Source organism: Vanessa cardui, chromosome Z (genome assembly GCF_905220365.1).
Source record: "Vanessa cardui chromosome Z, ilVanCard2.1, whole genome shotgun sequence".
NCBI classification, from domain to species: domain Eukaryota; kingdom Metazoa; phylum Arthropoda; class Insecta; order Lepidoptera; family Nymphalidae; genus Vanessa; species Vanessa cardui.
Window position 1 is genome coordinate 10588457 of NC_061154.1, and position 19890 is coordinate 10608346.

At 35.9% G+C, this 19890-nt stretch overlaps 1 protein-coding gene across 4 annotated transcripts in view; it reads left to right on the plus strand.

Moving 5' to 3' along the window:
• The window catches only part of LOC124543094 (nuclear hormone receptor FTZ-F1), a 67203-nt gene that overhangs the window by 37032 nt on the left and 10281 nt on the right, over positions 1-19890 (plus strand). For 3 of the 4 annotated variants that reach the window (XM_047121134.1, XM_047121135.1, XM_047121136.1), the window contains exons 1-2: positions 6118-6984; positions 16962-17578. In XM_047121134.1, the coding sequence (XP_046977090.1) occupies positions 6486-6984; positions 16962-17578 (1116 nt within the window). In that variant the 5' untranslated portion in view covers positions 6118-6485. Of the gene's footprint in view, positions 1-6117; positions 6985-16961; positions 17579-19890 lie in introns of those variants that run through there. The other variant, XM_047121133.1, reaches the window with a different exon arrangement.

Below are 19890 nucleotides of genomic sequence, written 5' to 3' on the forward strand. Positions count from 1 at the left end.
GTTTAACAATTAGAACTCTGTTTGAAAAGATGCTTCTATTTTTATCAATAACGTTTTTCACTTAATGTTACGATTATCCAAACAAACGTTTCTTTATTCAACTTTTTAAGTAACAGTTTTAGACTCTAAACTCATAAATAACGATTTTTATACTTACTCAAAGATTTTACCACTTCATAGGTGAGCTCTTCTAAACGCTATACCGGCAATATTTTACTTTCAAGTGTCTAAGTATCGATTTACACATCAAATATTGGAAAAAAGAGAACTAATACGTATTTTTAAAAATGTTGTGAATATCTTTAACTCATAAGCAGAAAACTAAACACCAATTTATTATTTATATTTCTAATTTTGAAAACTGACGAACCTCTTTACAATCTCTTAATTCATCGCCACCTTATGCGATAATAAAAATTCTGTAACGACTGTCTTTTACTTTAAACAGATGACAGACACAAACAATTTCAAAAATTAAGAATGTTTATTCATCCCTCCTTATTCTCTAATTTCTAAGACGGTGAGTTCCTAAAGCAGTAATTACCGTCTAAACTGTTATTACTCGTAAACATCGATTTTCATATTTCTAACGTAATTAATTACGAATACTGTAATTAAGTACGAATAACCAGAGGGTTATTCGTACTTAATAACCAGAGGGTTATTCGTACTGGTCAAATTTTCAAAGTAGCTGTAGTATTCGTGTTTTACTTATTTATTTTTATTTTTTACTCTGCATATTAGTAAACGATTTCCATATCATAACAAAATATGTATTCTATGTTCTTGTAGACTTTATTCGTCATGTTACAGGGTTGAATTAAAAGTAAATCTACCACAGTTTCGGAAAGTAGATTCTACCAATAAGAATAGGCAAAGACCGTACCGAACCGTAGTTTCGCTATTCCGCGAATTTACTGAGTAAGTCAGTCAGTACAATTTACTATATATAGGTCTTGCCTATATCCAAGATTATAAATAGTCTAGCCGGTCCCTATTTGCAGGATGGAAACACTTTCAATATCTATTGAGTTACTCAAACCGAAATGCACTAAAAAATAACACCATGAAAGTGACCAAATTATCAACATCAGTTAGTTGTCTAACTTTTCTACGGCGTTTTCGGAGCTGAGTCTCCCTGTCATTGGCGATATGTGAGGTTTCAATCCAAATTTTCAGTCTATAGTAATTTCCAGAAATATACTGTCGGATCAGTTACTTTACATACCTAAGGTAAAGTAAACAGTAAGCATTTTGACATTTAGAACTAAATTATTTTGTTTTTTTGTTAACTGTAAATCAACTTTGTATTAGACAATGCATTGCTTACATCGTCATAATTAGCATGTTTCTAGTCAACTTTAGAAAGTAATGAGGTATCATCAGCAAACAATACACTATCCATTTATAAATAAATATTTTTAACAAAGAAAGATAAGTAATTAATACATAAAAAAGCTATTATAAATTAGTACAGGTCATCTAGATATCTTTCAATAATAGAACGTGAATCTGTTGAATTATTTGATTCAATTATGAATTAATGAGAGCAATGAGATCAATAGATTTACCATTATATACATATGTACAGTACCGTTGTAGCGCGTACAAACGCTAATATATTTATACTCATATGCAAAACTTATCTTATCAATCATTCTATACTTTAACTCTGAATGAGACGAATTTTGAGAAACAATCTCTTAGTTTAATATGTATTCCATAAGGAGCTCTTATGTCCCAAAAATCATCCCTAACACCAACCGGCCAAGATGATTCGTTTTATGTTAGTATAATATATCATTTTAAAATGTATTTATTTTATTTTAAAAATATTAACTAGAAAATAACGTACATACAGTAAATACGTAAATGAACTATAAGTGTTAATTATATTATTAAACGTAATAGTAATCCGGATTCTATTATAATTGGTCTTAAATAAGAATAATTTACTTGTCAATGTGCAAGGATATAAAACTAATTTTACTAACATTTTTGAAAAATTTATAAACGGGAACGTTTGAAAAATTCAATAGTTCACGAAAGAAACAATACTTTGATAATATCGACCGAATAGGAAATTTTGAGGGCGAGTGAAACCGACGAATCTCGGAATCGGGTCGCCTGCGCCTTTGCAACTGCTGAGTTGGGTAATGCTGCTTTGTTATTCCGAGCATCTATATTGGAGCAGAATATACATACAAGTTCTTTTGTCTGTCTAAGTAGGTGAAAGCGGACTGGTAACAAAGAATTGAACTACTTCTTTAATGTTTTAAAACTTGCCTCATAATAGTTTCGACGAAAAGAAAATGTACTGTAACGTAACAATTAAATATTTAAGTATATAACCGATACACTTACTTACAACGAATGTAATAAATTAAAAATATATGCTATACAGGAAAAATCGGTAAATATTAGAAGTAATATAAATGAAAATATTTTCTTATGTTATGTGCGGCCTGACCAGTTACTAAGTACTTTTGTATCACTTACATCAATTTGATTAATGGGATCATAGCAGAAATTTATGTGCTACTGTAAAAGCAAAAACTCCGCACTTATTGCATATTGAAATTATTACTATAAAATATTTTGTATACATATTTATATTAATAGTAAATAACTGGTGTGGAAATGAAACAAACAACAAAAATAACAACTCCACGCATTTTAATACTTTGACATATAATTATACTAGTCACTACTACACACTATACTATACACCACTAGTACTACAGACAGGCGGCCGCGGCTTCGCTCGCCTTTTACGGTCTTGGTTGCTATGTGTAAGGCAAAAAAAGTAGCCGGTGTCCTTTCTTCAAGTTTTCTTCAGACCAAATTTCATCAAATTCAGTTCAGCGGTTTAGTCGTGAAAGATCGAGAGATAGACAGAGTTACTTTCCCATTTATGATATTAATATAGATTTTCAGTTTCGTAATCGTATGCGTATACTAATTTTAAAACATTGTCGAATATAAACGAAATAATTCTTCTCCCAAATACATTTTAAATAATATTGAACAATAGCAAAAAGGTAATTAAATATTAACGTTAGGTACGTTTCGCGTGACGTACACAACGCTGGCCCGAATAAGGCCGTGGCGCTATCATTGACCCAGTAACCCACTGCACTTGGCTCGGGATCCCCGAATCCACCCCATCCCTCCACACACCCCAGCCTCGTCACGCAAGTTCGTTTCATCGATTATAATGACCCCTTTGTATTGAGGATAATGTGTGAATATAGGACATATTCATCCTTATAAGAACTTTAGCTGGAAACTTGTTTAAAGAAAATGCGACTTCAACACAATGTATGGATAGAATTGCGATTGTTTTAACTCGATACGGTTTATTTATTTTCAATGACTATGACGTTTGCTATTACGCTTTGCACTATAATTTCAGTACGTATCAAAAATGTGTTTGCATTAAATTATGAATGAAATATCATATTAAGCAGAAATGCATATATAAAAAAAACCTGACATGAATGAATGAGAAAAAATGTTTGCGATGTTTATATGTATCATGACAAAGAATTTCTTCCATATTGTTTGTCTTCAATTACTCAAAAATGTATATTAATAAATTGACAGAAAAAACAGAGGTGCTTGTCCGGATTTGAACTCGACCTTTGATCCAAGTGCTATCTACTGGGTCGTATCAGCGAATTATAAAATGCATAATACGCAGTCTTTCCTGCTTTTATTGCTGTGTATGACTAGGAGTTTTGTCGATTTCTTTTGTACAATTGATATTTAGACATTTTCATGACATTATGTTTTTCGGGTATATATTTTTTCGTGTTGTTTTCAATATCGCTATAAGGTTTATCAATTTAATTCCATTTCAATTTCATTGCAATTTTTGTTGAAGTGTATTCAGGTAAGTTTTAAAGTTAAATTTTATTTCATTTTTCAATATTTTTATATAGGCAGCACAATTTTCAATGTTTGCTCCAGACTCGGTGGTCTAAGAGAGCTGAATCAAGTTTCATGACAAATAAAACAAAGTAATTGGTCAATACTAAGCTTTGTCACATGGCTTCGCCCGTGTAAAGGCAGACGCTCTACCCTAATTCTAACCTAAATCCAACTAGAAAATCAAAAATCAAAAATACGTACATATTTAAACAAAATCGATTATTTTGCTTTCATACGGACAAACATACTTCATACTTATTAAACAATGTTCTGTTCTAATATTAAGAAAATATATTGGTTTTATGATCCAATATAGCATTTTCTATAAAGGTCAGTCACATTTTATTTTAATTTCTGTATTTTTTATATGTTATCCCACATTAATAGGTCACGTAAGTAAATCTATGATAAACGTAAAAGTTCAACGAATAATGAATAAAAAAAGCCCGCATAAATGTTTACGTCTAGCAATAATTTGCATTGTCACGCGATAATACAATCTACAGGCCGTCTATTACTACACAGTATTACGATGCGTTACATCAACGCGCGTCACCGGACATGGGGAAAGTATGACGTCAGATGCGCGCATGCGAAGAAAGCAAAGTTGCGCTCGCGCTTCGGAACACTCTTGCTTTCGTAGGGGGCCGCGACGTCTGAGCGATAGCGAAAACGACACACTTGCTATACCTACCACCACTGTCACTTTTTCATCCGGTATTCAGGTCTTGATTATGAAATCGAAACTTATTGACTCATTGTGGCTTATACACCTTTTCTCGACTTGGTGGCGGATATTGAGGGCAGGTTGTCTTTATGCTTATGAGAAAGAAACGTGTCATTAAGCATGTTTCATAATGACTAAAGAGTATTTTATGAATATTGAAATTAGAAATACCAACATATTTTAATTGTTATATTAATGGAGATTATTGAAATAAAAAACTTTGCAATATCCAAAAAAATAATTGTGAATATATATGTACCATAAATGATATTGATTTCGCTACAATTTTTATTACATAGGTATTCTGATTTAAAAATAGATTTCCAGATATTATCGTATTATATATAAAATACCAGATTTGATTTATTGATATATTTTTGTTCTATTAACAAAACTGCCTTAATTAAGAAAACATCTCAATTTTCATAGTGCATAATATTCATTTGCCTTTTTTTTTAGTGGCATGTTAACAGAAACAAGGGGTTTTCTCCGGGGAAAAGTATTGTATCACGTCTGCATATGTCATTCTGGTCACGTGTTCGTAATGTGCAGTATTCGTTTAGTGCATTAGGACACGTTGAAACATGTTACATAGCGAGCACAAGGCTGTCACAGCCAGTCACTCGTTCGTGACCCGTTGACTGATTTTTAGCAAAACCAGGTCAAGATCTTTAATTTATTTCGCTTTTGATATTGAAAAGAACTTAGTACACCTAAAATTTTTAAGGTTTTATTTAATATTTATTAGAAATACGGCTAGAGTGATGACGATTTTCTTTAATGAATACATTTTTCTTCTTATATATTTTCAAGTCATGTAAACTGAAGGTGTATTAAGACAAAAAAAAAGTTTAGCTACCTATGAAAAAAAATCCGAGCTTTCAACTCGTTGAACGTATTCAAAAATACTAGGTAATAATGTAAATATAGAGTAGACCGTATACTTAAAATTTTGTATGTAGTCGACATAAAATTTTAATGCAGTCATCTCAATATAGCAAAGTCAAGTATCAAAAACTTGACATTACACATTCACGACTTCCTCGTAAGTGTAACTGGCTACAAGATGCTCAGTAGCTCAGATGTCTCGTGTTATGTTAGGCGGAGCAAGCAGCTCTACGGCCGTAGAATTGTCATTAGAGTTTATAGTAGGTGCCGAGCGACATTTGTTATGCGAACGTAAACATAATCTCTATGTTCGCGGCAACCCTGCCCTGCTGCGGCACCGCGCGCAAGTGGGTCAGTGGGCCGCCCCCCGCGCCCGCCGCGCCGAACCGCCCGCGCGGTGGCGCAACCGCGCGAACGCGCACTAACATAGACCTGGATCGCGGGAAAGTGGGTCACCGACTCACTTTCACTTATTACATGGGCTCCTAATCGTTTTCCATTGTACGAACGGGCGGGGGTTTTGCGGGTAGCGGCGGGGCGCGCATGCGGGAGGCGCCGGCACGCGCGCCGTTGTCGCCGGCCGGCCGCCAGTCGATCGCGGAACGTCTCTAGAGCCGTACGTGTGCTGTTGTGACAAAACACTCGTTGCGATCGTAACGACGCGCGTCGTAAACAAAATTGAACCGACTTTACCACACCGTTCCTTTACGTTTAACTCTTCTCTTAGCGTCTGAACCCTTGTTATTTACCAAACTAGAGTAGGAAAAATGTGTTGGATTTATGTGTCTTCTACAAAAGTGATTGAACAGGTGCAGCCCGCGAGCGGCAGATAGTGTTGCGGTCAGACCGCTAGTGAACTCAGTGACTGTGTGAACGTTGTCGCGGTTGAACGCCGCCGTAGGGATTTGTAACAAGCAGCCGCTCTGTGCGGCCGAGCATGACGATGGACCAGCAGGCAGGCCTCATGTCTCTTAACATGTCCCCGTTCGATCTAAGTCCAGGCCCTGAGGGCTCGGGCTCGGGAAGTGGACCCTCGGGAGCCTCACAGCAATACGTGCCTCAAGGCGCAGCGTACCAATGCACGTCAGACCAACAGCCCTTTGGCTACGCAAATCTGGATGCTTCTTATTTATTTCCAACAGGTACAGGCAGCGAACCTGGGTCCTATTTGCCAACAGCTGGCAACGTTTGCGACCAAACAGATACGAAGGACGTGATCGAAGAACTGTGTCCTGTTTGTGGGGACAAAGTTAGCGGCTATCACTACGGCCTGCTCACTTGCGAATCCTGTAAAGGCTTCTTCAAAAGAACAGTACAGAATAAGAAAGTGTACACCTGCGTCGCAGAGCGAGCATGTCACATTGACAAAACACAGAGGAAACGTTGCCCTTTCTGCCGCTTCCAAAAGTGTCTCGACGTCGGCATGAAACTTGAAGGTAAGTTTGTTCTTCCATTTCACTTCAAACATTCATCATTCATCTAAAATGCGATGCAAATTTTTTGTATCGTGAGGAAACCTTCTCGCTATAAATTCATGTATGTAGGTCAGTTGCGAAGAGCCCAGATGTATTACATCACCTAGCGTAAGCAAAGGCAGCAAACATTGAAAGTTCACAAAACAGGCAACAGAAGAAACTAACGCACGCGAGCCGAACGAATTTAAATGTTTAATACGAGTGTTTGACAATCGCCTAAATTATATATACTTACAGGGAACTTTTCTAGCTGGATTTCAGAAAATACTTTCATGACATGCAATCTTGGCAATTCTGTAAATAATGCGGACGAAATTGGCCCATCATATTTAAATGCTTGACGAAGGGGTCGCGTATATTAATTAATTTGCCAATTTTATTCTGGAAATCAATATATTTAAAATTAAACAGGTCCTTTTCTGCCGAATCGACAAAACAATTACAATTTTTTTTTTGGAAATCTACTTCAAATTTCATTTCACGAATGCACAATATTAAGGACTTTTGGTTTCCACTTAATTATAATTAATTCAGATCATTTATAATTATGTTCTTGAAAAGTATCTCGACTCATAATCAGACTAGTATTTATATGATCCATATTATAAATAAACAAGATGTAATTTATCACATAATATATACTTCAACGTACTATTTTCCCACAATCATATCGTTTCAGCCAAAACTTCTTGATATGACAAGCTATAGTCATAAAATCGAATAAATTTCATTTTAATTACTAATCTTGTGATAAATAGACTCATTATAATTGTCAAATTAGTCCATCTCTTCAGGATGGTATGAAATACTACGCTATAGTAGATAATTCTAATACGATCAAAATCTCATGGAATTTGATCGTATAATTTTACTTCGTGTTTTCTTTTCTTTTTCGACTAAAATGGTTTGTTATGCACCTATAAGGATTCTCTTATTAATTATATCTATTCCCATGTCCTTTAGCATCGCGAATACGCAAATAAAAAAAAAATACTTGATTATAAATTATAGACGAATGTACAATATGATTTTGAACTCATTTAGATATCATATTTTAAATATAAACTGATTAACAGCCCTTAATCCTTCATCTTACACAGATCAAGATCTTTGTTCGGTGTATACTAATACCAATTCCCTCTTTCTAGAACATAGTTCTACCCTTTAATATTTCGTAAACAGTTTTGTGTTGTTGCTTTAAATAATAGGTGTTTTATGTTGAAGTAACTAAAATCAGTACTAATAAACTTTTGAATTTGTACTGAGCAATCCCGCTTATTACTAGTTTTCAGTTAGTCGTCACATAGACGTGTTAACAACATATGTTTATGCTGTAATTAATCATTTATATCGTTGACACACATTCTTAATATCAGTTTACTCACTTACCAAATGGCCTTTGGTAAGATTGTGAACTAGATCTATATAAATTATTTAATAATAAAAAACTTGGAGCTTCAATTATAAAGGTGTACAAAATGAAATATATTCATAATCGAGTAAAGGTATCAATTTAAAGGTTAATTTATAGTTAGGTGATCGCGTGGGGCGTAGTTTGAAGCGCAGATCGTTCTAAATTTAAAACGCGCGCGGCCGCAGAGCGCCCTGACCTACTTGCAAGCGGGGCCGCGATGCGGCGCGCGCGCTGCCTACTGTGCGTGCATGTACGCAACGCGAGGTTGCCGCTGTGTGCGTAAGCCATTCGCGATTGCGCGTTTCGCCAGATGCTGCGATGTTTGCAACATTCATTACTTACACTTCGAATTAAACATTAAATTGTGGAATTTTTGGACAGAAAAAAAAGCATGTATAATATTTAAAATTATAAAATCATTTCAATCTACGGGCTCCAAGTCTAGATTTAAAATCTTGAGCTACCTCAAAAGACGTCACAGACACGATAGCATAGATACATTCCATTCGCTCCACATATTATCACTCAATAACTTAACATATTATATGCAAGTTATGAAAGTGATATAATAAGTACTATGGTGACACAATATACAACAAAATATCGTCGGTATATTTTGTTTGTTTTAAAAAAAATAGCACTGCTATTTTTAAACCATACATTCCACGCAAGCCTAGCCTACACTTATATAGGTGCGGCGCAGTTGGCCTCAAACTTACTTCTCATTGAGAGGTTAGTAGATGACTCAAAGCCAATTAGTAATATTCCAGCTTATTCTTAGACAAAAATCCTTATCACATAGTACTCGCTCGTTATCGCTAGGATGGTCGGTAATTTTAACGAGATCGGTAACTTATGTAAGACTTTATTGCATATAACTTGTGTAATCCCACATTATCCACTTACAGAAAAACTGTTTTACGACAATAGGCCATTAGGTTGAATTCATTACTTTTATCTTTCAAACAGAAAATTGCAAATTCATTAACTTAAATATGTTAATGAATATTGAAATGCAACTGAGTTTGATAGCTGGTGCTGAATTGTCGAATATGAATTTTAATTCAGAGAAACTGAAATATCTTATAAGATTTTATTAGTTTTTAAAAGATTACGATAAAAATATTTTTTTTTACGTTGCATAAAACCGACAGCTACATCTACAGTTTGCAAAACATGTTTTATCAGAGCATCCTTGATTAACATTTGATAAATTCGAATGAAAGTAGTTATTAGCTAATAATAAAATATAAAGAATATTTATGCAAACCGACATATACTTGCAATCAACAAATTTCCAGTGACGACGGATGTTATATCCGCCGCAATTTACTTTTCGCGCTCAAAGCATTCTAATAAAGAGCGTATTATGAGGTAGGGTTGTCAACACTCCTTTTTTATGGTCAACTGTGATCAATTAAGAATACACGCCGGTCGATGTGTTATAATTCAATATTGAACTCTGTCTTCTTCTCAAATATATGTGAAAACCCCATTATCTCACATTCTTGTATCATTTTTGTAATTTCGTCGCAGACAACCCTAATAGAAAACAAACAAAAATGATAATATCTTAATTCATAAATCAATCATGTAATCTCTATTTAATTGTCCAAAACAATGATTTAGATTTACATAAAAAAGGCATTGTACATTTTCATCTCTTGTAAATAATTATATAAATTTCAAAGCAGCGTGGATTTTTACATAAACTAAAATTTAGTGTTTGATTTTGCTGATTGTAATATTGAAATAACGTAACACTCTGAAGCATAGTTCTCACGGTCATTACTTATTAAATATCTTAGCGACCTATATTTGTTTATTGAAAACTTGTATTAAAACTTTACGATATATGTTAAAATTACGAGGAGCAATAATGTAATAAAAAAATATTAATAAAAATGGAATATATATATTTTTAAATAATAACGATTGCAATAAGACGTATGTCAGATGGCACAATTCTCACAAATCGCTTACTGACCTCAATCGCGGCTGTTGCGAGAGGCTCGCAGTGCCTGCTCGACCTGCAACGAGCCTTGTGCAATGCCAACGCGCAGCCACTCGCCCGCGCCCGCGCCCGCGCCGTCTGCACCACCCGCCGCTACACTACTACACCAATTACTGGTGAAAAAATTACCCAGCTACAAGTCGTAACGAATGGAAATTATGAAAAAATAAATCTCCTTTTCGTCTTACAATTATTTTACCCTTTGTGCATTGTATCAAATGCCAATGTACAAACTTTGTGAGTTCCGAGGGCTCTTTCATACACGTTTAAAAGCTAATTGTTTCTAAAGGCGTTAAATATGAAATACATTACCTACGAATTATATAAACGTATCTGCGTCAGTGTCATACAAAAATGTTTAAAACCTGCTATTGCTTAAGAAATCGATACGCATTTGTAATTTAAGCATGACGTTAGTCGATTATACGTTGACCATTAAAGTTAAAAAGGTAACATTTATTACTTAATATTAATACGTACGTAGTCCGATAGACGTAAGAAGTGAAATCATAAAATCTTTTAAACATAATTTTGTATTATCAGCAAGGGTTGTTGCGCACTGGATCTACTCAAACGACTATCGTGCGTTTCGACACAATGAGCCGCCGACGGTGGGGTGCGCTGCGCAAGCGTCATTTCATAAGACGCCTCGTTCGACCTGTCGCAACGGACTACCCAAATGTGACCTGAACACGTATCACATTACACGTCCACGGGTACCGTACCGAATCTTCAAACATTCTACTATTTTAAATACTTTCAATGGCAGTGTTTATTTTGAAATTTGCGTTTCTAATTTCTCTACTCTGTCTGATTCGAGGAACCTGGTTGTGACATGTCATTTTGCTGTATTAAATCTTATTGGGAAATAAACGGACGAAAGTCTATATGACTTTTATTTAGAATAATGTCGCAGCTGTCTAATGATGAAATTGTTGTAACATTGATCTTGCAATGCAAGATCGAGACAACAATGATCTCTCCCATTCATCGTTCATTTCCGTGCCGTAGATGTACGATTGAATTGGTATTCATAGAATGATAAGTGCTGAAGTGCAGTAGTCCACGTGTTACGACGCAAAACTGGCACCCGCAATCAGTTCCCCTACGTGGACAACGTTAGCGCAGCGGACCGATCGAATTCGACGATAATGATTGTTGTTACACGGACCGCTGCTCGCCTTGTACACGCCACGCCGCCTTACGTAATCTACCGCCATCGCCATCGTTCTTATGATCACTAACTACTAAATTACTACTTATACGAAGAAGTACCAATTACTGTTCGACTTTTATTTACTTTTGAATATATTTTTTATTGTTGTTGTCAAGCAGTTTGAAGAAATGTCATTGATGCATTCGAATCTCGTTAGAGTCCCTTTGAGATGTAGCGTATACAATAAGTCTAATAGGAAAAGTTTGCATCAAGAGTTAAAAATATATGGCGGGGTCAGGCGCTTGCGGCTCACGACAGATGTTAGATCACAATAAAAACGCGCGCGCCAGCAGACTATTTCGGCGCGCTGCCTTGACCCGAATCGGTGTTTCGACAGAGCGGCCTCGCACACCGGGCCTTTCTATTTTTTCGGCATTACCTGTCTTATTATTACGACAGCTCTATAGGCGCCACCATTTTAAAAAGATTTTGGTGCACGGATGCCTAATCCTTGCTTAATAAGCTGCCTCGAGCGTTAATATAATGTTACGTTGTTCATAGTCTGTTGCACATAATTTTTGTTATTTTTGCTTGTAGTCTATTAGCATAATGAGTAATGACTACAATCGAGTATAGATCGAATAAGAATCGAGTTTGATTCTCATATGAGTTGACTGAAATGTATGGATAAGATCTTGACACAGTTTGGTAGATCATCGCGGGTGATGATTTATCTCGGCACTCTCGGCAGTGTTGTGTAACGACGGCGTTGCCGCTATCTAGGCGCGCGATCGGAGTACGTACGGGCGCGGGCGGTCGGACGCGCTCGGCTCGCTTCGGAGGCGACCGCACCGAGCGACGCGGTGCGGCGGGGGACGCCTACAGCCTTGACCAAGTTTCACCGACTCGTCGGTACAAGGAGCGATCCCCACCTCTTCCCGTCCTTTCGGAACACACTATTTTTTATCTCGTTGACACGATTACTTAATTTAACGGTTGTAGTGCATGAGCCAAGGTCAAAAAATATTCAACGCTTTGATTGGATATTATCTTAGAGTTAGCCCTTACTGAAAGAGCTTGTTACAGTATAATAAATCCCGACTAGTACAGAGCTTTGTAGTTCCGACACCGACACCGATATCGATCGATACCGACCTTGACTCATCTGTAAACTGTAACAAGTGGGCCATGGATACAAATAGCTACAGAATGTAAGGTAAACTTACTTGTATGTCTATTTCTGCACTCTACTTGTTTGTCACCGTGTCGTATGTTTTTGATTTGTAAAAATGACCTTGACCTTGATCTAGTTTAGTCGTAATAAACGACTGACCTCGTTTACCGCATTATCGGCTGCAATCGCGTGCTCATTATAATAACATTAGATGATTAAATTCATTGGAAGTTTTCTTAAATCTTATTTATAATATCTCTGCCAGTTTGCCTGTTTGAACATCGGTTTCTTTACGAAGCACACTATTAAAGCAAATAGCCTGAGACTATGTTTATTGCATTTAAAAAAATACAGCGATTTGTTTGGATTATAGTTTTCTTCTGAGTGGCAATGTGAGCTGGGAATAAAATATGTACGGAGACCTTGTTTACTTCCCAATGTCTTAAATAACTTTGATATCTAGGTATATTCATTTAGTTATCGTTTCCCACCAATATTATATACTAGCTGAACTTGCGGTTTCGCCCACGTGAGATTTAGTTTGTAACGCTAATGCTTCAAGTACTTTAAAACAACCCCTTATCCCGAACTTATGCTCCTCTAATGAAAAACTCCTTCGTTTAAACTACATCAAAATTGATCGTTGAGTGTTTCAACCGTCGAATCTAAATATATGGAATTACTTTTGCATTTATAATTTAGATGTCGAGAATGTAGTGATCACTAGACAATTCAGCAAACAGACCTATAATTATTTAAATGAGTAATATTTTTGAAAGTTTATTTTTTATTGATTATAATTATAATACGCACGATCCATCGCGAACACTAAAATTGCGACGTCGACTTCATACCCAAGTATATTTGTTTTATTTATTATTCATTTGCGTGTCGAAGTATTCATTATAATAAATTGATTTATTTATTCTAAACTCGAAAAGTATGTTAAAGGATTTATCATAAAATAAAATTCACGTTTGATACAAAAATAATACATTATTAACGTGATCAACATTAGTCATTACGTGCTTTCATTATTTGACGTACGACTTGTAAGTGGTAATGTCTGTCATTAGTCATTATATCCGGCTAATAGACACGGGTAACAAGCATGCCGTTAGCTCGTTGTAATTTTTGTAATTTAAAATATATACATATATATTAATAAAGGTATTTTTTAAATGTTGCCTTGTTTATAACTTACACATTTGTGACTCTGTGGGACTTTTTTTTAGGTTTGTCAAGTTTCATCTTTCGAAATAAGTAGATTTATCTGTATTTATTTACTCAATTAATTATTTTTATTTTTCTCGAGGAATCTTTTATGCGGTACTTTGAATATATAAATAGATTTTTATTTTAATGATTGTGGGAGCATATATATATTCGCTTGATTTGCAATTGAAATAGTACCTATTAATGAAACGCATCCTTAATACCCCGCCCTATTTACATACGGTCTCTTATTAAACGAGTAAAATAAATACATACGGGTACTATATCTATTTAGCTTTTTAAAATAAATAATCATTATCCAAAACATACTCATTGTACAACTCGCAAAATTTCATGCAGATCGTTCGAAAAGTTATGATTGTGTTGCAGACTTCCTTTTCCGGATCTGACTAAGACCCTTCCAAATATGCGTAGCGTATAATTAATTGTAAACGGCTTGTTTTAGTTGTAGGTGCTTATGTAGGGACTTTTCGTCTTATTTCCAGATTAATTTAATGATATAATTGGTCCTAAATGCGTATTATTGTTAAAGAATATACATTCTATCTATTATAATAAATTTATTGAAATCGATTAAATAGTTAAATTTTGGGATTTGCTTAAAATATTACGCGTAGTATTTAGAAGCAGAAAAGTACCAATTTATTTATTAACTACCTTTTTCTATACTTAAAATATATCTAATGTAAACAAATCCGAGGACGTATGATTTCGAGCCTGATAAGGTAAAAAACACATCCGAACACAAAAACTTTCTCATTTAAATTATTAGTAAAATTATTCATTAAGTAATGCATTTAAATGAATGTGTGAATATACCGCGCTCGTTTGTAATTGTCTGAAAGCTTTTTAATAGTCGTGTCACGTGTTAAAAATAATATTTTTTTTGTACCATTGTGTTTTAAATGTTACAATACATTAATGAATATGACCGATAATTATAAATAGACAGATTAAAATAGTAATATAGAGAGATTAACGTTTAGGAAATTCACTTTAGGTTTTAAACTCTACGAATCCTTCATAAGAACATAAATTGTTTCATGAAACGACTTGCAATACGAAACTGGTGGAATTGCACACAACACTTAAATCCGCAACGCTCGGCGTCTCTTTTGGATCCTTTGCCCTGCCCTATAACTGTGTCTTTATCACACCGAGGCGCGCTGGCTACAATAAAAACTGGTTGTTATTTTTAACTCGTGGGTTGGGCGAGTCGACAATTTACTGAAAGCCCCCTTCCGTTCCTGGTTCAGATATTTATTTACAGTTCACAATCTAGTTCTTTGTACTGTATGCGCCCTATATGACGGCACGGTTATTTTATTTAGTAATTTACTAATTTTATTTAATGAACCTTTTTATCTTATAAATTACAAGTTTATTTTTGATGTGATGTCTATGTGATCGTATGATCGTAACGTAAAATCTTAATAATTTATGTATAACTTTTTTTGTGACGTTTAATTTTGTGATATGATTTTATTTCATCCATATAAGTGAGGAGGCATTTACTCTCAAAGAATCAGAACAAACATAAATTGCAGCGATCGCGAGGGTTTTACTTGAAATTTGGAATTCAGCCAAAACCGTTGAGTAGTCGAGTCTGTGTGCGTTAGTAAGGCCGGCGTCCTAAATTTCAAGCCTACGTTATTAAATATTTATTGAACAACATGTGTAGGTACAACAGTCCAACCTATATACCCGACTAGATGTGCGCATCGGTATTTTATCGTTTAAAAGCTGATAAGAAACGTATCCCAGACAGTAGACGATTTAGGATGTTTATATAATTGTCACGGATGCGTAACTTAAACGACTAAAATATATGTTATATTTTCTATTTAGAAAATACCCTGAATTATTGAGTCAAACTGATCTGTTTTGCTGTGTTAAAGAAAATGCATTGTGCCCTATTTTCGTATTTCTATAGGCAGTCTCGAGCCATTCGCTTGAATATTTAATGAAGGGGAAATCTTTATATATTGTTCATTAAGATATAAAATAATTTTTTAACTTATGTCAATATTTACCGGGAAAAAAGGCCACTTTCAGTATGCTGACACTTTAAGCGATAAGACCGCCATAGTTAGCAGTTAGGAAATATGATATCATTAATTTTAAAAACCATTAATGTTACCATTCATATAATTAAACTCAACATTTTAAGCATTAGTAGTTTTTTTGATATTTGTTTAGAAATGTGATATTTACTTGTTTATCTATTGCTAAGGTCCATAACTTGTTTCATACAAAGCGTTGGTTTTATAAACCACGGTTCAAAAATCTCTAAAACATTATATTTTTTTTATTTTTACTAAATAATAATATCGCAAACCTTTTTTTAAACATGGTGGCGTCGATATCAATAGACACTAAGCAGGCTCAATGATGAGTGAGTGAGTCTCGTAGAATATATTTCCCAAAAAGAGCTAAGATCGCCTACTGGTTAGACGATGGAACACTCGTATTATTGAGTAAACTTCAAATCATTTTTTAAAGAAGACCTACTTGTAGCCCATCTGTTTGACAATAACAAACTGTTACTTCACTGTATATGTATATATAAATAAAATTGATTGTTTTTGATCGTATTTGAAAAGAGATGAAATCGTGAAAATAAAAACAAATAAAACGTAAACTCGATGCCGTAACCCTTGTGTAAAGTTTGCTTGTTTCAAACTCAGTTTTAATAAAATTTCGTAACATTTGTCTACGTTTTGATTCCAATTTGGAGTACACTTTTGTATATCGTTCATTACATAACTCAACGGGTCTTTATAAATTTCGCCTGTGTATTATGAAATTCAGAAAGAATATAGTTCCCTGATATAAGACGTCGATTCAAAACTAGGCATAGAGCAAGCACTAAATTGTTACCTCGTAATACTACAGACGTCCTTTTTTTAAGAAACTTGACTAATTTGATGATCTCTTGTTACAGCTGTACGAGCGGATCGCATGCGAGGTGGTCGCAACAAGTTTGGTCCCATGTACAAACGCGATCGTGCCCGCAAATTACAAATGATGAGACAAAGACAAATAGCAGTGCAGACACTACGTGGCTCTCTGGGAGAGGGCGGGCTTGTACTTGGATTCAGCTCGCCGTATGCTACTGTGCCTGTGAAGCAAGAAATTCAGATACCCCAAGTTTCTTCGTTAACGTCATCACCTGAATCTTCGCCGGGTCCGGCGCTTCTGGCTGCACAAACCCAAGCGCCGCAGCCACCACCTCCCCCGGCGCACGACAAGTGGGAAACTCACTCGCCGCATTCTGCGTCACCGGACGCGTTCGCCTTCGAGACGCCCGCGACCACCACACCCTCCAGCACCGCCGAACCTACCAGCACCGAAACTCTTCGAGTTTCACCCATGATTCGCGAATTTGTTCAAACTATTGATGATCGAGAGTGGCAAAACTCCCTTTTCGGACTCTTGCAGAGCCAAACTTACAACCAGTGTGAAGTCGATCTCTTCGAATTAATGTGCAAAGTGCTGGACCAAAACTTGTTCTCTCAAGTGGATTGGGCGAGAAACACCGTGTTCTTTAAGTATTTAAAGGTGAATTTCCAGATAAGTATAACTTCCTGTCCCGAATCCCAGAACCTACTCCTCGGTGTACACCAATTTGCTAGCGAATGTTCAATTGCGATGCTTTGCGATATCTGTATTCAACACAGAATTGAAGCCATGCGATTTCTTTAAATTATTTTATACCCTACAATTAACATGTGATTAGTGTGTAGAAGCGCGTGTGACGCATTGAGCGGTGCGGTGTTGGTCGCAATCGATACCCTACTACTCCCGCGCCCCGCTCACCAACTGGGTCAAGTTCCCACGATTAGCGTGCTGCCTACCGTTGCCATCGCTTTTTGGTATACTTTGAGCTAACGTGCAACGTGCCTTTTGACATAGCATAACTTACAGACTTGCGCAATATAAAAATATACCGATTCATCAAAACGAAATAACGTGCCTAATCAATCAAAACGGAAGTTGTGAATAGAACTCTGGCAGAACAGTAACTTGAACCCTCACTTGCAGAAGTTCTAGTATTTCATTAAGTAAACGTTTTTATTGCTATTTGACAAACATCTTATGCTTCGCTAGGGTTAACCGAAATTCAGGAGTTACCTAGTCGATCGAGGAACACCGCATGGCGATGGCAAGTCTCCGTATCGTGGTTGTCGTACGCTTACGCAAGAGCCGCAGCCGGTCACGTGGATACGCGACGTTGCCGCTTAGTGCTACTCGCCTCGTCTCACTCCAGCAGACAGCTTCCATTCCACAACTAGCAGTTTTCATTTGTTCTAAATGACGCGGCTTGTTTACGACCCATTCTCAGAATTAGGACAAATCGCAAACGTTCATGAATCTTGTTAGGTTATTTATACGATCTGTTTACGGAAGACTTTTTGATACTTTATCTTTAATTCTATATCCCGATGTATATTACGACGTTCGTTGCGGGTGTTTAGTATGAACGTCACGTAAAACTTTTTTACTTACAAACAAAACAGCGAAGATGCGAGAGCAATGTTGATGACCCGCGCTTTCTCCAGACGGATATGATGTAACGGTATGGCGTGCGGGGCGGCAACGCAGCACTTTCGTCGGCGCACTTGACACATTGCCCGTGGCCGAGTTGCCGCGAGAAAGCACTTTTTACCTCGCGCGTAACCGCCGGTAACGGAGAAGCCACTAGGTGTGCGTTGCTTTCTCTTACATAATGTCTTATGACTTACGATTAGTATGTCGCGTTTCGGCAAATTGTATAATATTGACATTCTTTACGATTTTCAAGATTAAATTAATATACTGTTTTTGTTTTGGAATACAATTGACGAAATTTATTCATATGCTTCCAACCAATTCGCTGGTAAAGCTTGTTAAATTGTTGTTCGTCCAAAAAAAATGCCTATGATAAATCTTAAAATTAGATGTGGTTCTTAACTGAGGTTGCAATTATAAAATTTTAAAACATTCATAAGACCTTAAAAAAAACAAATTCTTTTTTAAATTCTTATTTGTAACATCTAATAATTTGTAAATCGAATTAGTGTATAAAAATCGAATGATCGTAAACAAAACAAAAATCTCGATTATATTATATACACAACTCCATACTACAAATCGATAAAATATCAAATCATAATATACTTAGGCGATTCTTTAAAGTAAACATTAAAAGTTATGATTAACAAAGTATCTGTTTATCAGATTTTGTTATAGATTTGATACGATATCCGTAGGTATCTGGCACGCGGCGAGTCGACGTGACTTTGACCCACATACGATATAGCGAGTAACAAGCAGCGATGATTACTGCGTTAACATGTCTGTCTGAGGGAATTTTAAACTGTTTCTCGCGGCCGCGTCGTTTTTATTGGAATCGAACAAGTAAATTAACGTTAAAAAACCCATCACTAAAGTATTAGCTGACCAATACTTAGGGAAGAAACTAATATATTCATAGAGTAATATGTCGTAATAATCAGTACCGCCTGAAGCTATAATATATATGGTAGGTTAAATTATAAAAATAGCAATAGTTTTAGAGTAGACGATTCGAATGGAAAATCTAATAAATAATAATCTAATCAGTCACCATAATCGATAGATTAGGTAGTATGATTTTGACAGTCCAATCTCGATTCATCGTTGAGCAAGCGGCGTGCGGTGTGGCAATCGCTCCGAGCACTAAAATTCAGTTGTAACATTTCGTAAACGGCAAATTTAACGCGCTCGCGCACCGCCCCGTGTATTCTAATGCAACTCCAAATGTAGGTCACGGAATGACGCCGTGAGCCGTGAGCCGCTCGCGACTTGTCAGATAGCGGCGTGGTTCAAGATAACGTATAGAAATTGCTAAT